The sequence below is a fragment of the Vulpes vulpes genome, chromosome 2 (assembly GCF_048418805.1).
Source record: "Vulpes vulpes isolate BD-2025 chromosome 2, VulVul3, whole genome shotgun sequence".
NCBI classification, from domain to species: domain Eukaryota; kingdom Metazoa; phylum Chordata; class Mammalia; order Carnivora; family Canidae; genus Vulpes; species Vulpes vulpes.
The window spans coordinates 26676830-26700379 of NC_132781.1; the positions used below are offsets into that span (position 1 = coordinate 26676830).

General features: G+C 37.4%; 1 protein-coding gene across 15 annotated transcripts in view; it reads right to left on the reverse strand.

Annotated features, from left to right (window-relative positions):
- SPAG9 (sperm associated antigen 9) overlaps nucleotides 1-23550 on the reverse strand; it is a 145008-nt gene that overhangs the window by 19493 nt on the left and 101965 nt on the right. For 9 of the 15 annotated variants that reach the window (XM_025995937.2, XM_025995936.2, XM_025995935.2 and 6 more), the window contains 15 exons: nucleotides 20305-20362; nucleotides 19140-19292; nucleotides 18614-18665; nucleotides 16269-16399; nucleotides 13804-13860; nucleotides 12405-12578; nucleotides 11300-11429; nucleotides 8536-8625; nucleotides 7586-7753; nucleotides 6771-6942; nucleotides 4960-5178; nucleotides 4481-4676; nucleotides 3055-3180; nucleotides 1702-1782; nucleotides 641-708 (listed from right to left, as the gene is read on the reverse strand). In XM_025995937.2, the coding sequence (XP_025851722.1) occupies nucleotides 641-708; nucleotides 1702-1782; nucleotides 3055-3180; nucleotides 4481-4676; nucleotides 4960-5178; nucleotides 6771-6942; nucleotides 7586-7753; nucleotides 8536-8625; nucleotides 11300-11429; nucleotides 12405-12578; nucleotides 13804-13860; nucleotides 16269-16399; nucleotides 18614-18665; nucleotides 19140-19292; nucleotides 20305-20362 (1875 nt within the window). Of the gene's footprint in view, nucleotides 1-640; nucleotides 709-1701; nucleotides 1783-3054; nucleotides 3181-4480; nucleotides 4677-4959; nucleotides 5179-6770; nucleotides 6943-7585; nucleotides 7754-8535; nucleotides 8626-11299; nucleotides 11430-12404; nucleotides 12579-13803; nucleotides 13861-16268; nucleotides 16400-18613; nucleotides 18666-19139; nucleotides 19293-20304; nucleotides 20363-22076; nucleotides 22089-23550 lie in introns of all 15 variants that reach the window. The other 6 variants (XM_072747484.1, XM_072747483.1, XM_025995931.2 and 3 more) reach the window with 1 other exon arrangement.

The window sequence follows — 23550 nt, forward strand, 5'->3', positions numbered from 1 at the left end:
ACAACTAATTATCCCCTACCCTTTATTTTTCCAAGCCCCAAAAGATACGACACTTTGGGGAAAGCCTTGCTAAAATCCAAATTCAGTGGGGCTATGTTTATGGAGTATTTTCCTGTTCTAGCAATCTAGCAAGTAGGAAATGATTATTTTGGCTGATACATGTACCAAATCACATGCTCACTTCCCTAGTTCCCTTAACTCAAGGCAGGCTCCACCACCTCTCCTGTCTGCGGATGATAGTTACGTCAGTTTTAAAGAAGTTATAGAAATTATAGGACATGAAAATTATTAAACCATATCCCATTAAAAATTTAAAAACCTCCCAAATATAAGTGGATACAAATTAGTTTTAAAATACTGAAAAAAAAGAAAGAAAAAAGAAAACCTTCCCTCTCACAAAATTTCTCCTAAGTGTACTAGTGAGAAACAAGAGCCTCCATATCACATTATGTCAGAGTACCTTGAAATGATAAACTACATGTACTCACATATCTAACTAAAGTCATATATTGTTAGTGTTCAGCTTACATCTTTATTCTTTCTCCTATTAAGTATCGTTTCTTTAAGACACAGGCCAATCTACTAAAAAATGCTTTTGCAAAGCAATAAACTACACATATATTATATGTTCATAACTCACCAACTCCTCTGTGAAAGATTGCAAGGGTGCCATCAGCCAGGGCCACTAACACAATCCCTTTCACATGTCTGCAAAAAGGAAAAGGGATTTCAGAACTCTCCATTTGGGAAAGCAGAAGAAACCACATGCTACTGAACTAGTTCAGGGGCTCTCAGAGGGCCAATGTGTGACAGACAAGGAGCTTATACCGTTCTGGTATAAGTATATGTTTTTTTTTTTTTTTTCTTAAGTCATCTCTACACCCAATGTTGAGACTCAAACCCATGATCCCTCCCCCAAGATCAAGGGTCACATACTCTATATTGAGTCAGCCAGGCTTCCTAAGAATATACTCTTATTTGAGAAAGTCTTGCTATGAAAACGTCAGCTGAATTAAATCAACAGCCTGTGTGGTGACTCCCTTGTTTCGCTTCCTGGCCCCCCCAAGCTTCTGTCTTCGCAGAAGGGCTACACGGACCAGAGACAGATGCCTTGAGTGGAACTAACAGTCAGCTCTGTGGACTTCAGAGTTTTTGATAGTGACACAGTGAAAAGGACTAGTGAATCAATGCCCTAGTCAACACGCTCACCAAGTCTAAAGAGTACATAAATTAATAGGTATTAATTGGTTCTTTTTTTTATTTAAAAAAATTTTTTTAAAGATTTTATTTATTTATTCATGAGAGACACACACAGAGAGAGAGGCAGAGACACAGGTAGAGGGAGAAGCAGGCTCCATGCGGGGAGCCCGACGCGGGACTCGATCCCAGGTCTCCAGGATCATGCCCTGGGCTGAAGGCGGTGCTAAACTGCTGAGCCATCCAAGCGTCCCGGTATTAATTGGTTCTATGGTGAGGAATCAACTTGGCAAGTTTGACTTAAAGCTCTACTTAGGAACTATTTTACTTTGCAGTGAGAGAGATTCAATCTCACTCAGCTTCTCTGCTTCCATAAAGGGGGTGGGGTGGGGAATCTGGTTACTGACATAATCATGAAGCACACATTAGCTTTAATAGTCTTAAAAGATAGTTTATACCAAAATACATATTTTTAAAAGGAATAATTTCTAAAATAAAACTTACACAATACTGAGAATCGAATCTTTAAGTTTAATAGAATGGAGACATTTCCTCCACTGGGCTACAGATGAATGCACATACAAACTGCAAGAACAAAATCAAGACTAGTAAGGCATAGAGAAAACCAAGTCATTGCTTACATCTAATAATGACCACAAAGTTTCCTTAGGATTAAAGAGTAACACAAAAATCTTAGGAAATAACAGGGAGAGTTTAATGCAAAAAAATAAGCTGGTTAAGCAAATAGAAACATAGAAGAGTGAAAAGCCAAAACTAGAATAATGCATGGTCAGTTAGTTTCAGGTTACCACATACTTCAGAATCCTTGGCTAAAATCCTTTTTAGAAAATCATTTTACTCTTCTACTACACCAAAATATAACTTTCTGATGACAGACTGGTTTACATCAGAGAGTGGCAAACACAATCTACGGCCCACAAGCCAAATCTAGCCATCCGTCTTTGTATAGTGTGCAAGATAAAAATGGTATTTACATTTTTAAATGGTTGGAAAAAAAATAAATCATGTATATTTTATGACATCTAAGAATAACAAGAAATTCACCCTTCAGTGTCCATAAAGTGTTACTGGAACACAGCCACACTCATCTACTTACGTACTGTCAATACAATGGCAATGGCTGCTCTTGCACCACCATAGCAGAGCTGAGAGTTGCTGCAGAAATTATATGGCTACAAAGCCTAACCTATTTCTTATCTGATCCTTCATAGAAGAGTTAGTTGGCCCTCCATTTTGTAGTATTAAGGCTCCTATGGAAAAGATGCACTAGTAATCTTGCTTAATCTGTAGAGAAGCACAATTTTCTGAGACTCCCCATACTACTAGAACGTGAACCAACTATGTAATGTTAGTTACCATCTCATAAGCTTTCAGACTGTGATCTGTCCTGGTTTTCCTAGTACATTTCACAGTTACATTCAGAATGGAACTGGGCCTTTTTGCAGCCAAATGGATTAATTGCTGGTATTTCTTGAACACACTCTAGCCTATATAAGCCTTCTGTGCATCAATAATTCTGCCTCTGTGCTGTTCAGGATCTTCTGTTTTTGGATCACCCAGATTCTAAAGTTTTATTTGCCTCTTCTTCCAAGAATATTATATAAAGGATACATTCTGTGACAAAGAACTATATGATTTACCATTCATAACTAATGTAAGTCCAGTTTATAAGGTAATTAGGATCACCTCAAAATCTGTATGTACATAAAGATCTCTGCTTTAATATGTACTTTTTGTTGTATGCCTATGCACTACATTTTACTTATTTATCTTGTGATTCCAAAAGCAAAAATGAAAAACTAAAGATACTCTAATATTAAAAGAATTGGCACCTACCAGCCATTCTGAGCTCCAAGCCACATAGTTGGTAAAAGGCTACTCATTTTCTGGGCTTCCTCTCTCACCAGGTCTTGTTCATTTGGCAATACTGATAACTGATCTTTATATGCATCTGAATCATTACTGGAAAAGGTGAGAAAAAGAAGAGCATCTGAGTATGCTTAGCTACAATTTTCAGGGACAGAACATTTCCATATTTCAGTTTGTATTTTTTTCGCAACAGTTGAGGAAAAACAAAAAAAGAAAAGCCAATTTTTTTTTAAAGACTTTATTTATCTATTCATCAGAGACACAGAGAGAGAGACAGAGACACAGGCAGAGGGAGAAGCAGACTCCCCGCAGGGAGCCTGATATGGGACCCAATCCCAGGAACCCGGGACCACGACCCGAGCCAAAGGCAGATGCTTAACCACTGAGCCACCCAGGTGAACCCCTGGAAAAGTCCATTTTAAATGCTTATAATAAATATTTCAACAGTTGTACCTGAAGTGACATTACCATACTAGAGAGAATGACGGTGCACATAAGGGAGGTAAGACATAGTAATACAGCAGTTAACATCCAGGCTGTAATTATGATTCTCCCTTAGGGATACTTTGAATTTTTAAAGTTTTTTCTCAGGGGAAAGAAGACAAAGGGATGGTGTGTTTTAAGACCACACACACACACATACACATAGGATCCTAGAATCAAGCCCCATATCAGGCTCCCTGCTCAGCAGGGAGTGTGTCTCTCCCTCTCTCTCTGATAAATAAATAAAATCTCTAAAAAAAAAAAAGAAAAAGAAAAAGAAAAAAAAAGATAACTGGGCTATCAAATTCAAAACAGACAAACCTATTTCTAAAAAGATGACTATTCTTAAATTAACAAATGTTAATAGACACTTGATTACTCTATAAACTAAGAGGAAGACTATTAAATTGTAAAAACAATCACATTTAGATAGATCACCATAAGCTTTCTATAGGCCCAGAGAGTGCAGAAAATAAAATTAAAGAATTCACTAAATGGGCCTATAGTACCCACGATTTTAAAGGAAGAGCTATTTGCCAGAAAACCAAATTTTAAAAAGTCAGTCCAAGCCCACATGGGTAATCTAACTAAACTGTAGCTAACTGGAGCTGGAATGAGGAGGGCTGGTAAGGAATATGGCACAGTTACAATATGAATGGAAATGAAAAAACAAGTCGTATCAGAGGAGAAAATGACCATGAAAATTTTGACTAATGTCTTATAGGCAAGATTTTTTTTTTTTTTTTTTTAAGTGTTAGAAGGTATAGAGAACACCTGAGGGGAGAAATCCAGAACAGATGCAGTGGAAGGAGAGATGGAGACCTAGTGGAAATACTGTTGCTGCTGGAGATGATTCTGGTTTCTCTTTATGTGAGTACTTGTTCCCTAAGTTGCTGACCCATCTGCGTACCTTGACTGATACACTGGTGACAGGTCTTCTGGGATTTGAACTCCCAGGGGATCTGTAAAGACATGCTCTGTGTATACGCCCGGCTGGGAGGTGTCCACAGTGTCTTCAGCTGACCCTGCATTGCCTTCTGTGGCTTCGGTTGCTTCTTCTGCTGTTGGAATATTTTCATCAACCTCACTATTTTCTGCTTCCTTTTCTACAAAATAAATAAAACATGCTAACTATTCTGAGGTTGAGCTTTTCTCCCAATCATTTCTCCACAAACCACTACTGTAGAATTCCACTCCACCTACCCCCTCCTTCACACTATACTGCAAAATACAGAATTCCTGATTTAAAAGGCATTATAGTGTTACAGTGTCTTCTTTCAAGCTCTTTCATCCTCGTTACTTCAAGATCTAAAATTAAGTAGGAGTTCATAATGAGGCATTTGGAATAGGCTCTGACTCTGTACTGATAACATGTAAGGAAAGTGATACCTGGTGGGTTTTCTGTCACTGGAGAAGCACCATTGGTACTAGGGGAAGTGGCAGCTGCTGTCACACCTTCTGTAGAACAACCAACCACTGTGATGCCCCCCAACAGGCTGTCTGTCTCTGCTGAGCTATTGCTGGTCATGCTGCCACATAAAGATGCTTTGTCTACCTGCCCAGATTCTGAAAGTTCTTCTCCTGCAGGGTAGTCTGTTTCTCTTGCTCCTGAAAAACAAGATAAATCTTTTTCTAATAGCTAAGTAAACTCTTATAAAAAGCATTTTCTCCATTAAGGCAACTATAAGTTTGAAATAAGAGCATGCAGATGAGACAAATAGCTACTCAAAATACACTGCCAGGATGGTAACTTTAAATTATACTTAAACGAACCTTCACAAAATGAAGAAGCAGCTTAAAAAATTAAGATAATACTTCTATTACTGCAAGCATAAGTAAACATGAAAATGTCAGAAGTGACACCGTTCTTTTTTTTTAATATTTATTTATTCATCAGACATAGAGAGAGAGAAGCAGAGACATAGGCAGAGGGAGAAGCAGGCTCCCCGCAGGGAGCCCGATGCGGGACTCGATCCCCGATCCAGGGATCACGTCCTGAGCTGAAGGCAGCCGCTCAACCACTAAGCCACCCAGAGTCCCTGACTCTTCTATTCTTAGTGAGCTCCTCAGCAGCCACCTAATGAGGTTATAAACAAGGAAATCGGGCAGGCTGGGTGGCTCAGCGGTTTAGTGTCTGCCTTCAGCCCAGGGTGTAATCCTGGAGACCCTGGATCGAGTCCCACGTCAGGCTCCCTGCATGGAGCCTGCTTCTCCCTCTGCCTGTGTCTCTGCCTCTCTCTCTCTCTCTGTCTTTCATGAATAAATAAATTAAAAAAAAAAAAAAAAGGAAATCTAGTATCTGACAATTCAGTAAAAAAAAATTTTTTTTAAATATCAAGAATACTACTTGAAGTATGGACTTCTACCACCATTAACTGATCACCGTAGGTGTATACAATGTCTTAAGATATTAATAATACATTAAAACTGAGCATTTACCATATAAATTTCTTCAATTTCCTTTATTTAGAAGGCTGTTCTTATTCATAGCACATTAAAATATTGTGTTGTATCAAATTTACCATTTCAATGTGTTTAAGTGTACAACTCAGTGGCATTAATTACATTCACAATGCTGTGCAACCACCACAAGTATCTATGTTGGAAACTTTTCCAACACCCCTTGCAGGAAATGTGTACCCATTAAATGGTAATTCCCTGTCCCCAGAGCCTCCCCCTCCCCCTTGGTAATCTCTAATCCACCTGCCTTTGTGAATCTGCCTAGTCTAAATCGCTCATGTAAAATGGAATCAGGTAAAAATTGTCCCTGTGCATCTGGGTTATTTTGTTCAGCATGCTTCCAAAATTAATCTGTGTTGTAGTACATAACAGAATTTCATTCATTTTTACGACTAAATATTCCATTGTGTAGACATATCATGAACCCCCATAATTTTTAAACCAATGTTTTAACATAATATTCAATCCAGAACTTTAGAAGCCTTCTCTTACTAATCAATCTAAACAGCCCCTTGCTCTTTGTCTACCAGGCATCTTCTCATATTACCATTATTGTATTTTCTTCACAATATTTGAAAATATCTTGTTTAGTTATTTGTTTCCAGTTTATTTTTGGTCTTCCCCAACTAGAACATAACCTCCATGAGAGCAATGCATAACTGTACCTCCAGTAAACAAATCAGTTTCTGCCAGTTAAAAGGTGTAGATGGTAGGGAGAGAGGGACGTGGCCTTCTCTTACCTGGTACACTTGCTATACACAGAACATGAGAGTTGCAAACAGTGAAACTATCTAGGATGTTGCCTGGTTGAATAGCATCGATGATGATAACTTTTGTAGCTGAATGAGTGCTGGTACAGATCCAGACTAGACTGGATAATTCTTCTTGATTTTTTAACTCCTTCTGTTGTTCCTACGTATACAAAGTAAGAAATATGAAAAAATTTTTAAAGATTTTATTTATTTATTCATGAGAGACAGAGAGAGAGAGAGAGAGAGAGAGAGAAAGGCAGAGACACAGGCAGAGGGAGAAGCAGGCTCCATGCAGGGAGCCTGATGTGGGACTCAATCCTGGAACTCCAGGATCACGCCCTGGCATCAAGGCAGGTGCTAAACCACTAAGCCACCCAGGGATTCCCGAAATATGAATATTTAAAATGATATGTATATTCACATTTTCATAAGGCTGTGCTTTAACAGTAAAGCATTTATTTTCAGGTTATTTGGAAGGCTAAAAATACAACCACCTTTTGGTATTAATTAGTAAACTAGAAAATAGCAGTTAAAGAAAATGAGTGATAAAAATGTTCTGTATTTCGATTGTGATGGTTCTTAAATAGATGCATACATTTGCCAAAACTCTTTGAACTGTACCCATTCCAAGTGTATATATCTTATCATATATAAAATATGCCTAAGTAAAATGGATCTAAAAAAGAGAGAGCATGAGGAGTAAGAAAAGGCATAATAATCCCAAATAGAAAGAAGTTGGACCAGAAGTTAGTTTTGGACCAAAAAGCTAAAACCAGGTGAAATGTTAGTGCACACACACTTACCTTAAGTTCCTGGTCTAACTTGTCTAAACTACTCTGTGATGCACTTCGCTGTTTACTGCCTTCTGTATCCAAACCAGCAACATCCTTGTAAAATACACTTGCTCCAACAACAGACCCACCATCTCTGGTCTTCCCACCTGATAAATTGACTCCAACTGCACACCACAGCTTTTTGATATTAAAAAAAAAAAAAAGGTATTAAGTCATTTTCTCTCTAAAAATGTTTAGAAATTTTCACATTTCTTTAAAAATATAATGATCAGGGCAGCCCCAGTGGCGCAGCGGTTTGGCGCTGCCTGCAGCCAGGGGCATGATCCTGGAGACCCAGGATCGAGTCCCACATTGGGCTTCCTGCATGGTGCCTGCTTCTCCCTCTGCCTGTGTCTCTGCCTCTCTCTCTAGCTGTGTCTCTATGAATAAATAAATTAAAAAAAAAAACCTTTAAAAAAATTAAAAAAAAAAATATAATGATCATGAATATAGGTCTGTTTGTTCCTTTCTTTCTTTTAAGTAAATTCTATCCCCAATGTGGAGCTCAACCCTGAGATTAAGAGTTGAATGTTCTGCTGACTGAGTCAGACAGGCACTTCATGAATACAGGTTTAATATTCAAAGTATACCAGTTTATTTGCTTTTTAATTTTTTTTAAAAAATTTTATTTATTTATTTGAGAGAGAGAGTGCATGAGTGGGGGTCGGCAGGGACAGCCAGACTACCTGCCAAGCAGGAAGCCTGATTCGGGGCTCAATTCCAGGACTCCAGGATCATGACCTGAGCAAAAGGCAGACACTCAACCACTGAGCCACCCAGGCTCCCCCAGTATCCCAGTTTAAAATTACAAAATAAACAATAACTTCATCCACAAAAGTAGAATTTAAACTTTTTGATTTTAGAAAGAAAAACAACCCAGAGTTTAAGAAATATTTCCTTTAACTTCAAAAGTAACTTACTTTCATTGATGTATCTTTTTCATCTAGAGGTCTGAGATAGACAGGCACAGGTAGATTTTTCATCTTATTTTCCCCTTGGCCATTGGTTACCTAGTAATTAGGGAGGGGAGAGAAAAAGACACATTGGTAAGCCTCATCAAAAGTGAACTCACAAAACCACTGAGCCATGGGCAAGCACTGCTGGTACATGTTTAATGTTTGAAATCATGTTCAAGTTAATTTTGTTATTCTTATTTGAAAATTAAGCAGGAAGTCATGTGGCAGTTAGAACCAATAAACAAGATACTATGGGAGCTCATAAGAGATACACTACTTCATGTACATTTTGGTTTACGTGTGTGTGTGTGTATGTGTGTGTGTGTGTGTATACACATGTGCTGAGTCTTTTATGGATAGGGAATATGGAAGTAGACAAGTAAAGTTCCTGCAGACCTGAAATGAGGTTTAAGTCAACAGTTTGAAAGGCTACAATGACAATGGTTTTTTAAAACTTCTAAAAACCAGAGGTGGTTTTCTTGGGTACCTAGGTGGCGCAGTCAGTTACGGGATCAACTGGATTTTGGCTCAGGTAATGATCTCAGGGTCCTGGGACTGAGCACTGCATCAGACTCCCCGCTCAGCCGGGAGTCTGCCGGTCTCCCTCTCCTTCTGCCCCTCTCCCCTTCTGTGCATGTTTTCTCCCTCTTTCTCTCCCTCCTTCACTCTCTCTCTGAAATAAATAAAACTTAAAAAAAGGATTTTTTTAAAAATGAAATCTTTAAATATTAAAATGGAGCAGGATACACATGCAACTCAATAGCAAAAGCAAACAAACAAATGGATTAAAAAATAGGCAAAGGTTCTAAACAAACATTTTTCAAAGAAGATACAGACAGCCAACAGGTACATGAAAAGATGCTCAACATCACTAATCATCAGTGAAATGCAAATCAAAACCACATTGAGATACCACCTCACACCTGTCAGAACTGCTATTTTCAAAAAGACAGTAAGTGAGGATATGGAGAAAAGGAAACCCTTATGCATGGATAGTGGGAATGTAAACTGGTGCAACCACTATGGACAAAAAATAAAAAATAGGGATGCCTGGCTCATTTAGTTAGTAGAACTCTGGACTCTTGATCTCAGGTCATGAGTTCAAGCCCCACTTTGGGCATAGAGACAACTTTAAAAAAAAAATTAAAAATAGACTACTATTCGATCCAGCAATTCCACTCCTGGGTATTTATCTGGAGAAAGCAAAAACATTAACTTGAAATGATAGATGTTCTATGTTCTCTGCATTCACTGTAGTCAAGACATGGAAACAACCTAAGTGTCCATTAATAAGTGAATGTAAGGTAAATGTGGTATATAAATACAACAGAATATTATTCAGCCATTAAAAAGAATAGTAGGGGGGATCCCTGGGTGGCGCAGCGGCTTGGCGCCTGCCTTTGGCTCAGGGCACAATCCTGGAGACCCGGGATCGAATCCCACATCAGGCTCCCGGTGCATGGAGCCTGCTTCTCCCTCTGCCTGTGTCTCTGCCTCTCTCTCTCTCTCTCTGTGACTATCATAAATAAATAAAAATTAAAAAAAAAAAAAAACAAAGAATAGTAGGGGATCCCTAGATGGCTTGGGGGTTTAGTGCCTGCCTTTGGCCCAGGGCGTGATCCTGGTGTTGGGATCGAGTCCCACATCAGGCTTCCTGCATGGAGCCTGCTTCTGCCTTTGCCTGTGTCTCTGCCTCTCTCTCTCTCATGAATAAATAAAAAAAATCTTAAAAAAAAAAAAAAAGAATAGTAGCTTTCTATCTTCGACAACACGGATGGAACCTGAGAGCATTATGTTAAATAAATTCAGACAGAGAAAAACAAATACCATATAATCTCACTTATATGTGGAATCTTAAACAAACATACAAAGCTCATAAACAGGGGATCCCTGGGTGGCTCAGCAGTTTAGTGCCTGCCAATGGCTCAGGGTGTGATCCTGGAGTCCCGGGATCGAGTCCCGCATCGGGCTCCCTGCATGAAGCCTGCTTCTCCCTCTGCCTGTGTCTCTGCTTCCCTATGCCCCCTGTCTGTGTACCTTTCATGAATAAATAAATAATAAAATCTTAAAAAAAAACAAAACAAAAAACAAAGTTCATAAACACAGAATAAACTGGTGGCCACTAGAGGCAGGAGTGAGAAGTAGATGAAGCGGTTCGTAAAGGAGGTCAAGAGGTACAAAACTTCCAGTTATAAAATAAGTCATGGAGATGTAATGTACAGCATGGCAACTATAATTAACAATATTACACTGCATATTTAAAGTTGTTAAGAGAGTAAAACTTAAAAGTTCTAACTACAAGAAAAAAAAATCTGTAACCATGTTCAGTGATATTAACTATACTTACTGTGATTTATTTCACAATATATAAAAATATCAAATTATGTTGTATACCTGAAATTAATATAATACTGTATGTCAATTATACCACACTAAAAATAAAATAAAACAAAACAAGAAACAAACCAGTAGATTATCTCAAGTCCATGCACTTGGTAAACCCCCCCATTGACCCATCTCCCTCCTCACAGACTCAGGCATTTCTTTTGAGCTCTGGGGCTCTAGAAAACAGCTGGAGAACCACTACCCTCAACCCTTCTCTAAATGTGTGCCAAGTCCATGAGCGGGTTTGATACAGGTATTTTGATTCCTCCATGCCCAGGCACTTCCCTCCATACCCTTCCCCTAGCACTTCCCACTAGATGCTCGTATCATGTTCACATCTTACCTGTTTGTACTTTTGAGGCAGACTCCAGCCAAAAGCCTGCACTCTACCATCTTCTTTCTGAACGTGTGCCTTTACCTGACGATACTGTTCTCTCTTTTGTTCTCTGCGTGAGGCTAAACTAGCTTCAGTTCTAAAAGGCAAAGAAATTTCCCTTTTTAATTAAGGGACTATAACAACAGTATATCTCACCTTTCTCGCTGAGAGCAAAAATAACAACAAAAAAATCGCACAATTTCAGTTTAGTTTAGTTCAGAATTCTGCCTTTCTAAGAAGTGTTATACTAACGCTGGCCTTTTAGAGTTGTGCAGTAGGTAAAGTGTTCAAGCTTTAACAGATTAGCAAGCAGCGTATCTTATTATGTTGAATCGTTAGCCATCAAATTTCTATCAGGTTTCAGATTTTGGCCATATGAAAGGGAAAATTCTTAAATATTTTTAGTTCCTCCTTTTTTGTTCATTCAACAAATATTTACTGAGAATTTTCTAATGCCAGGGAATGTGCTAGAAGTGATTAAAGATCAATAAATCAGTATCTTCTTAGGAAGATAATAAAGGTTCATTTCTGGACCCCATGATTTGTTTCAGAAGACAAAAATGCAAACTGACTTGCTGTGTCTGTCATAGTTAACAAATCTTCCTGTGTGTCAGACAGTTTACAAACTGTATGTAGTTTAACCCTTGTGCCTCTGAGTCTGGTTATCATACTCAATTTACAGGCAGAGAAACTGGGACTGAGAGATTAGCTTGTCCATGTTCATGTACTCAAGGAGCAGCAGAGTCAGGAGGCAAAATCAACTTCTGATGCCAAAGGAAATGTTCAAACATTTAGGATAAAAGCTTACATAGCCCTTTAATATTTTACTAATATTTACTAGTGTTAGCAACAAGGAGACATTTTAAAACAACTTCTGTTTATGAAAACTGTGAGATGTAATTTTCATAAAAGGTATTGACTACAAGTAATCTACTTAAAGGTAGGCAGCCATGTTACAGAATTAGTTTCTTTATAGACTTATGTGAACCTTATGGCTGACCTGATAAAGGGCAAGAATATTCTGAACTGTTAACTTATTTAGAGCATAATCACTAGTTTAGAAAATACTTACTCTTCGCTTAGGAAATCAAAGGCTTTGGATTTATCCCCAGGGAGCTGAGATAAGGTGCTGCTTCTTTTCTTGACAGAAGGAGTAACATGAGAGGTGGGTGCATTGTATTTCAAATTAACAGGTGGTTCAGGCTTCTTAGTAGTATTACTTGAGGAGCTGAAAAGTCGGCTGAAACTAAAAAGAAAAGAGTGAGAGTGAGAGCGAGAAAGTGCCTGTGCAAAAGAGACCATTATTACATGCAGTAATCCATAAATTTCCACAAATTCCATAGTGCTTTTACAAGGCAATGAGTTAGAAACTGGCAGAAAGATTTTTTGTAGTCTTACACTGCAGCCTTAGCAATAGTTCACATCCAAACTCAGACATTCAGTTAAGAAACTATTGCTTAGAATGGCAGATCCTTGCATTTTAATTAGCAATTCACACAATGAAAGGAAGACTCTCAGGACGCCTGGGTGGCTCAGCAGTTGAGCGCTAAAGCGTCTGACTCTGGCTTAGAGTGTGACCCTGGAGTCCTACATCGAGTCCCACATCGAGTCCCACATCGGGCTCCCTGCATGGAGCTTGCTTCTCCCTCTGCCTGTGTCTCTACCTCTCTCTCTCTCTGTCTCTCATGAATAAATAAATAAAATGCTTAAAAAAAAAAAAAAGGAAGGAAGACTCTTAAGTACAGGGAACTTCTTGTAATGAAGAAATAACATGGGTTCTAGCTCCTGCTTGATAAGTAGTTGTGTTAAACAGCAAGATTATAGCCGCACAGTTTGAACACAAGCTTAGTTAGCCAGTTCTAAAAGTAGTAGTAAAGTACTGGAACACATATTATCATCTTAACATACATCTTGTACATTTTTTATTAAGCTCAATTTATATGTCTACCTTTACATCCACTTAAAAGAATTAACACTTCTATTAAATAGCTGATTCACCAAAAGGGGTAAGTTTTAAGTACAGTAAATACACAGTTCTTCTGACATGAACATAATTCAAGTCTGAAACACATAAATACACACACTACTCAAACCTATAGACACTAACTTTCTAAGCTTTACTTTGTAAAGCTCCTTACAATCAGACAACCAGTGAATCCATGTAACTTATGTACTGAGGACCCAGGTAATCATCAACTCTATGAATAATTCCCCATAATTTTTAACTAATTTAGTGAAGATTCTACCAAGTGCATAACCAACAGGATGCAGCTTACGACAGCATATGTTTGTCCTCAAGAGTAGCCTTACCGAGCTGGCACACTACATATCAAAGAGAAAAAATTCAATTTAGCCATATATTCCAAATTTTAAAAAGAAAGGAGACACAAAATCATTCTTAGAAATAAATTTTGACTGTAATCTTGTCTCAAAGTGCTCTCTGCTGTCTTTATGTGTTGTTAGATACTTACAATTGCCAAATGCTTGACCTTTTTTTTTCCTGCATGGCTGGATTTTCTCTTGATGCACTATATTTAAAAAGAAAAAGAAAGAAAAAAATGTCTTTATTAGTGAGGTGTTTTAGCTTTCTGTCTGGAGAACAGGGGATCCAAGTTCACAGGATACACAAAAGAGAATCAACAAATTCAGTAAACAGCTGCTTTGACCTATCGTATGTCAGTCAGCCTGTAAAGGCTATACAACTAAGATAAATAAAACACCATCCATCCATCAAAGAGTTCAGTCCACTGACAGAGACAAGATTGTTATCTGTGCTGAATGGATAGCCAACATGCTTGAATGTAAATATTAAAAAAAAATTTTAGGGACGCCTGGGTGGCTCAGTGGTTGAGTGTCTGTCTGGAGTCCCAGGATCAAGTCCCACATCAGGCTCCCTACAGGGAACCTGCTTCTCCCCCTTCCTGTATGTGCCTCTCTCTGTCTGTCATGAATAAATAAATACAATCTTAAAAAAAAATTTATTGCAGAGATATCCTCCAATTCTCCCTTTTATCAAAATATTGTCCTGTGAATCCTTATTTTTACAAAAAGGTCTCTATTGCGCTCATGCTCCAGCTCTCACAAAACTGCCTGGAACTTTACTGCTCAGATAGGTCCTTTTTCACAGGACTAAAACTTTCCCATTACTGAAAAGATTACCAGAGAAGAGGATAAACTAGATTGGTCATTTCAGAAAATAAGGCAAGGCACTCCAAACTTATTTAGTAAGGTGGTAAGGATGCTGCTCTATCAAAGCTCACTTTTCACATTTTTTTTTTTAAGAACTAAATTGAAAACATCTTTTAATTCAATGAAGAAGTTAAAAGTGAGGCACCACGTCTTTTCACTTGTGGACTACCACATGGCTGCTAGAATTAAAAGCAGCAATGAAAAAAAGTGGAGCCCGCTGGGGAGCCTGGGTGGCATAGTCAGTTGAGCATCTGACTCTTGGGTTTGGCTCAAGTCATGATCTTGGTGTTGTGTGACTGAGCCCCATGCTGGCTCCAAGCAGGATGTGGAGTTTGCTTGAGATTCTCTCTCCCTCTCTGCCCCTCTGGCTCATGTTCTTTTTCTAAAATAAATAAATCTTAAAAAAAAAAAAAAAATGGAGGGCAGCCCGGGTGGCTCAGCGGTTTAGCGCCGCCTTCAGCCCAGGGCATGATCCTGGAGACCCGGGATCGAGTCCCATGTTGGACTCCCTGCGTGAAGCCTGCTTCTCCCTCTGCCTGTGTCTCTGCCTTTCTGCCCCACTCCCCTGTACGTCTCTCATGAATAAATAAAAAAATAAAACCTTTAAAAAAAAATGGAGCCTCTCTCTATACCTCAATTTTTAAAAAAGACTATCTATCTATCTATCTATTTGAAAGAGAGAGTGGGGGAGGGCGAGAGGAAGAGAGTTGCAGGCGGGGGATTGGGGGGGGGATGTCCAGCAGAAGGCAGAGCCCAATAACACAGCCTGATCTCACCATCCTAAGATCATGACCTGAGCTGAAGTCAAGAGTCAGAGGCGTAACCAGCTGAGCCACCAAGGTGTTCCTCCTTCAATTTTTAAAATATTTATTATTTATTTAATATCTATTAAATATTTAAGGACAAACTGCTTAATACATTAGTTTATTTGATCAATTTAATGAAGATTAGAATACTCATCCCTTCTTAGCAGCAATTACAAGTTTAGCAAATTATAAATGTGCTATACAAAGTACTTTCATTCTAGAATGACACTGCTAAAGGACATATAAACTGTTAAGTAATGTGATCAAAAGAAGTAAAAGTTGGAGGTTAAAAAATATGTTCATAAGCTTTAAAACAACATGTCAGTGTATGTGTACTGTTATTGGTAAATCTGAGGTAGGAATCCAAACTCAAAAATACGGGTAAATTAGGGGGCAACTAGTCCACAAACTTCTCATGAGCGCTTCCTAAATTAAAGTAAGGAGCGCTATTACTGAGAATATGGCCATTAGATGGCAGCATCAGGTTAGAGCTAAGATCCAATCAATAAAGATGTCAATGGAAGGTACATTTTGCATGAATAGCCAGGAAGGAGGGGAAATCAGACGAGTATTTTACAGAAAAACAAGGAGTAAAAATGATTTTGTTTCCTGGGTGGCACATGAAATTTTTATCTTTTCCTAACGTTACTGTAAAAGTAGTGTCAATTTCTATATTCTTTTGAAAAATGACCATCATTCCTAAGTAGTAACAATTCCCTTTTAGAGGTCATAGGAACATTCTCCAAGGGCCCTTTGCCCAAAAGGCACCCATTTTGATCACATTCTGTCCATAATTCCTAGTGTTACTTTAGAAAGTATTTCCTAATAAACAGAATATAAGAGGTTTGGATCCCCAAGGCAGGCCTCTGGTTCTGAGTAAGGAATGTTCAAACCTAGGAAACAAAACTAGAAAAGCACCAAGAGGCACTTCTCCTACAAACCGAATCATCTCTGTCCATCGAACAGCTTCCTGAAGCTCCATCAATCTCTCTTTGTATTGGTTTCTCTCCATTAGAACGCGGGCCATTTCTACCCTAGTAAACCGCTTCCTTTGGGCTGTGGGAATATCACTCTGTAACAAAAAGAATGCTGCAGATCACTCTGGGAGCCTATTATTTGTTTTTGGTGTTATGTTAAATTTAAGCAAAATCTTAAAACTTTGAAATGCTTCTTAATTTCTAATCTACTGGAACATTTAAAGAAAAATAACCTTATAAAAATAAAATCACCAAAGAGATTTAAATAATTACTTATGACTGAAAAGAGGCAAGCAATTAAATTTCCGAGTAGAAATATAGATATTTGAACATACTACAAAGGAAATAAGAACACTGTAGATTCTGAGCTAAAACCAAGGGAGATTAAAGAAGTTATTAACCTATCTATACAGATTGAACATGCTCCCTGGAAATGTTCCTCTAAAACATTTTTTAAAGTGGATATTCTATAACAAATGCTAATTATTCAGCAATTTGTTACAAGTTAGTTCTGAAAGGGGTTCATTTATCTCAAACTACCCATCATCTACATATATTGGCTAGGTACCAAGGCGCCCAACTGTTAAGAGTCACTAAAGCCCCAAAAGAAATACAAGCTGGAGACAAGTATATTAACTAGAATTCTTCTTAGGGAGGGTAAAGGACATAAGCACGGTAAGACCCAAAAGCATGCTCAAGTCACCTTCCTTCTACTGCAATTCCTAAATGCTTTTCTGGGGAGGAAGACTGGTTTAACTGTAGAGCTTTTGTTTTGCTGATGGGTGGGACAGTTAAGAAAGACCTGAGTTTAGACCTTGGTGACCACTTCCTTTGTCTTCCTACTACAAACTTTGCCTCTCCTTTAAACAGAAGTCAAACAACAGAGGCTTCAGGGATTCTGCATCTGCAGCACAGCAATCACATTCCTAAGTACCAGGAGACTTGCACTATAATGTTCTTTAACAACAGCATTGTTTGTGGTAGTAAAAAGCTGGAAATAACCTAAATATCCATTAATAGGAAAACAGATATATAAATTATAATATATTCATACAATGAGATATTATAAAGCAGTGAACATGAATAACTTCCAGCACTATACTACAACATAGGTGAATCTCAAAAACATAATGCTGAGTATAAGAAGTAAATCTCCAAGTATGAAATAAAAAACAAGGAAAATGAAACCATATTTTGTAGGGATACATATATGTGTGATATAAAATTATTTTTAAAAAACTTTTTGTAAATTAATCTCTACATTCAACGTGGGGCTTGAACTCATGACTCTAAGATCAAGAGTCACAGGCTCTACCAACTAAGCCAACCAGGTGCCCTGATAAAATCATTTTTTTTGAAAGGTAAGAAAATGATAAATATAGGATAGTGGTCTCCTCTGGAGGGGAGAAGCAGAGGGTGGCTTCAGTGTTTGATAATGTTCTAGTTCTTAGGTGATGGGTTCATTCTGTTAAATTATTATGTTCAAAACTTACATATATTACACATATATTTTTGGTAGGTACCAAGTATTATATATTAAAAAAAGAGCAATATAGCAGGAGTATTAAGTAATCATTTTGTACAGGGTACCCACATATCTCAAGTCTGATGCTTGGGGCAGCCTGGGTGGCTCAGTGGTTTAGTGCCTGCCTTCAGCCCAGGGCCTCATCCTAGGGACCCAGGATCAAGTCCCGCATCGGGCTCCAAGCCTGTTTCTCCCTCTGCCTGTGTCTCTGCCTCTCTGTGTGTCTCTCATGAATAAATAAATAAATAAAACCTTAAAAAAAAAAAATCTGACGGTTGACCAGCAAACATCTGTTACAGGAATGATAATCTAGCTACCAAAAGAACTACCACTATGCTAATTATATTGACAAGAAACTCATTTAGTCTTGTATTTACGTATGTTGAAAACAATATAAACTGACTGCCTACAACTAAAGTTCTAGAATTCATCTTCTTATGTTTAATACTATAAGTAACTTTTATTATTAAGCTTTCATATTTCTAAGTGAAAATTTGAGATAAAACAAACAGTAATAAAACCCACAATGTTTCAGCTGGTCCTTGAGCTTGAACATGCAAACAGAGGTCACACCACAGAGCCATAAAAAAAAAAAAAATGGCACACCACATGTAGCCAGAAAGCTTAGCCTCTGCATATCATGTGGGAGCATGAGCTATCCTATTTATGACCACAAACAGATCTTCTGACTTCCTTTCTATAATGCTGTATCCAAAGCTTAATTAGCAAGATTTTCTTAAAAACCAAAATGTATTAAGAAAAAAATCTGAAATCATAAACCTACATCATCATCATCTTTTGCTTTTTGCCGTGCATCTTCGGCTTCTGCGCGAGCTCTAGTGGGGAAGAAACCAGAATATGTTATTTGAGTTCATCTTTTCAAGGAATGAAAGGGTATATCAAAAATTTTAATCAACACTAAATAATTATTTTTCTTTCCAGAGTATTTAGCTGCCTTCACTTAGGGGAACATTAGGGTAGCACTGTTCTCAGAAAAAAACAGGTATTAAAGAAAGCTGGGTGAAGGGAAAAAATGTTTCTAATTTCTGTATTAGCAAATTTTAGAGTGGTTCTACTAACTTTTTTCATATTATGACAGCCACAAAAAGTGACAATGATGACACTGGGTCAGAGAAGGGGCATGCTCACAGTGGAATCAGCGCCTGGCACTTGGCCCCCTTCCAGGCCACTCGTGCTCCTTGCCTCTTAAGGGTTATGGACAGAGAGGCCGACCTCAGGGTGATACCTGAGACCCTTTCTGGCACCCTGGCAAAGACAGTTGGGTTCAGAAGACCACAGAGAAAACTTACTTCCTAAGCTCCTCCTCCAGCTCCTTATTCTTCTCCTCTAGCTTCAGCTTGGCTTGTTTTACAGCCTCCAGCTCCCCCTGCAGCACATCCTTCTCACAGGTCAGCTCATCCACCTTTGCTATCAAATCATTCTTCACTACATTCAAAGCATGTCTAAGAAACACATATTGCACATATATCGTTACAAATGAATACTCTTTCAACCTGTTCTCTTTCAAACTAAAGGAACTACGCTGTCAAAGCTGAATAACTGAATATTTTAAAGAGATTCCACCCGGTATTGTTTGTAGATCAAGATAAAAAAAAACACAATCATGCAAGTTTTCACTCTTCCACTTAACCAAAGAATAAGCTAAGCAAAACAGACCACCAACTAATAAAAATGTCAAAATTAACTAAGATTAAACTTTTACAAAACAGCATCCATAAGGATACTGTTGTTAAATTCTGGGGAAAAAAATTACCTAATCAATAAAGTAAAATTTATCTTTCAATTTACCTTTTAATAACTAATGAGTAAAAAGTCTAAACCTGGGGGAAAACCTGGAAAAAAAATTCTAAGATCTAGTTCTTTTGGGTACAGATGGGCATGGTATCTCATCACCGCATTCTATTTTGGATCTACCCAGATGTTCCAAAGTTGCTCTGACACAGCAAATTAACAAAGGGACCTGGACTGCTTTCCACAGGACTCAGGACCTGCCCCACTAAACCGGACTCCAATATGTTTGAGGGCCTAAGACCCCACAAATTATACCTGAAAATCGACAACTATAGAGGAGAACTGGGTTGGGTATAGATCAAAATATTTATGTAGAAATAAAGAAACCCCAGGAGAAAATAAAATGGGCATTCCAGGGGAGGGAGCCAAAAAAGCACATGACAAATCCAGAAGGTTAAGAGACACAAATACTTGTAGAGTGGAAAGGAGATGAAAATCTGTTTTTGCAAAAAACAAAACAGAGCAACAAAACCTATCCATCAGTGAAATCGGGTCCCACTGCCCATTTGCTTATGCATGTGTGCACAGAAGCAAACACACAGGGAGGGGAACAAGATAAGGTAGCTCAACGGCAGTCGCATGCTGTGTTATTAAATATCGTCACTGACTCAGATGAGAAAATTCAATATCTTGTGTTCCTTTTAAAATTTTGTATATACTTACTTGGTTTCCAACAGTTGTGTATTTTCTAATATAAGATTCTCAACTTCACGACCCATTCCTATCAAAAAAAAAAAAAAAGCTTTCAAAAAAATTATTAAAAATTATATAAACTGGTATTATATAAACTAGAGCCTCAAATTTTAACTTATAAATTTTATCTGTCCTTTAGTAACCTTATTTTTGTCTATAATTTCATTTCATATATCTACTTATATAGATTGTAGAATTATAAATGATTATCCATCACAAAACAAAAGATTGTTAGCCAATTCCTTGTAACTTAGTCTATATTTTGTTTCTCATAGATAATATTTCAAAATGATCAAGACTTTTCTGCCCAATATTCTAAAAAGCAGCAGTAAAATGTTTAGAGGAAGAAAAGAGTAAGCATTAATACAGATCAAAAATCATTTGCAAATCACAGCTGGTATTGTAGGCTTTTGCCTAAAAATTAAGTGTTACTAAGAAAGAACAGGCAGAAACAAGGCCAAAGAAAGACGGAACCCCAATGCAGATGAAACCTTACCAAAGAAATTATGGTCTTAAAGCCCATGCATTCCATGTAAAGCAAAAACAAAGAACAAGAAATGTTTTATGTAAGAAACAGCATGAAAATAGATTATTAATTTGTAAAGCTTTATGCATGATATGAAATACATCTGGAATCAGTGTTATGATTTAATGCATAATGATGTGCGAAAGACAGAAATTAAGATGATTTCCTTCATTCCTAAGGGATGATCTTCGATGTTATACCTTAAAAAAATGCTTTACCAATTCTTTTACACAATGAAACTGAATGATTAGATTGAAAATCCCACATCAATAATATAAAGTTTCTCTCAAAGTGCCACCTCTGAAATGATAATGTTTAGTTATTACTTTACAGAATCCTGTTTAATAACTTAATGAGGACTGTAATATAGGCAGAGCACTCAAAGCAAGATTCAATGCAATGATCTTTAGGGAGAAGAAAGTTATTTAATTTGCCACTTATAAGAAACTGAAGAAATAAAACAACACACTAGGGAATGTATCTCAAAAAACTACAATAACAAAAAAGCAAAAAACAAAGCAAAGCAAAAGACTCACCATTCACTTATCCTAAGCTAATTAGAAAACCGCATATAATGGAAGAAGTAGTATTAATATAACCCAGCTATACAGGAAGGAAAAATCCTAAGAAAACTACATAAGGAAAAGGAGTTATCATGTCTCTTGATTTTTTAAAAAGCAGTATTTCAAATGACTTAAAGATAATTTAAAACCAACCTAGAAATGCTAAAAATTCAATGCTCACATATGAACTCATATTCTGTCTATATTATCATTATCTCAAATATTCTCAAAGATCAGGGTACTTCTCCATGAAGAATTAAATATGAGAAATAGTAGCTTATTTAATCATCTATGTATTCTCCAGAAGGTAAAAATAAAGACAAACTAAAAAGGTTTCCAAATTACAATTCCAAATGAATTTTGGCAAGATATGCTGAAATATTTGCTGTCGACTAATGTTAACTTTCAATAAAGCTATACAGTCAGAAGAAATTGAGTCTAGATTGGTTGAAAAAAGCTTACGTAATGACTATGTTTGTTATAAACTCTCAAGCATGTAGGGAGATAAGCATAAAAGCTGAAAATATATGGAAGGCAAAAAAAAAAAAAAGTTGAGCGGAAAAAAAATGATGAGAAAGCATTACATGAGAATAGCAGCCAAGAACACCTTGCTTAAAAAGCAGTAATATTAAAGTATTTAAAAGCATACACACCAGAATATTCCCCTGGGTAAGCAGCCCAAGAGAAAAATGAATGAGAATCACAATTAGATTGTTTCCAGAAAGCAAGATCTACACTCATTAATTTCAATGAGAGAGAGGAGACAATAAAATTTAAAAGATGTAGAGAAACCATTAACTAAACACAGTAAAGTGTAAGTATTATAAATAAGAAAAAAATTTGGGGATCCCTGGGTGGCACAGTGGTTTGGTGCCTGCCTTTGGCCCAGGGCGCGATCCTGGAGACCCGGGATCGAATCCCACGTCGGGCTCCCGGTGCATGGAGCCTGCTTCTCCCTCTGCCGCCTGTGTCTCTGCCTCTCTCTCTCTCTCTCTCTCTCTCTCTGTGACTATCATAAATAAATAAATAAATAAATAAATTTTTTTTTAAGAAAAAAATTTGAAATATGTACTACATGGGAATCATATCTAATGTAGTTCCTATAATTTACACATTCTCAGTGAAGAGTTCTCTCAAAATCTCATGTATAAATTTAATATATGATCAGTTGGATTGTCCAAAATTTTCACTTTGAAATGTATTGATAAAAGCTAACTCATAACCATAAGAAAAACATAACTTGAAGTGGCTGCATTTCTATTCAAGGTTTCAACCAAATATAAATTTATTAGGTCTAACATATTTGAAAACTTCACCTATTAAAACATGTAAAAATTGCCTGGCAGATTTTAAAATCATAGAAGTCTCATTTGGATTTTAGCATCAATCCTCAAGTTAGCTCCATAGTTGGGCCTCCAAATTATCTGTTAACCCCTTGAGAAAGTATGCACAATTTTGTCTACCTGTACATGCATTTTCCCAAAAGTACACTGCTTTCTTACAAATTCTCCCATAAAGAGGTTTTAATCCTAAAAGGTGAAGAATCACAGAATTAGAGGTGAAATAAAACCATAAGAACTATTCTGTTTAGCGATCCATTCACTTAATCACTGTGCTATGGTGCTCAAGACTCCATATGAGCAAAGGACAAAGTTGTCTTGACATTGAGCTTATAGCCTACCGAGGGAGATGAGTATGTATAAAATCACAGTGAAGTATAAAGAGTGGCATAATAAAGAAAACAAGTGCCACAAGAATACATTTCCAGGACAACTAAGCTTTAACTAGGTGATCAAGACAGAATTCCAATAGGAGGATATGCCATTTAAATAGAGGCAAGGAGATATATAAAGAGTTACATATACATTTTTTTTTTTTTAAAGAAAAGGAGTAAACAAGCCATGGTGATTGGTTCTGAGGGAAAAAGGAGAGATTCTGAACAGAGAATTGAGTGGACGGTGAGGCATTCACTCAGACAGTATGGTGTTGGACCAAGAACAGCCTTGAACAGGACAACGAACATGATGAACTGACCTGTAGACAAATCAAGGGTAAAGCCCCACAAATCATCTTAAGGGTGTCTCATGGAGTGTTTGGAAATAATAGTCTGTGGCACTAGAAAAAGAT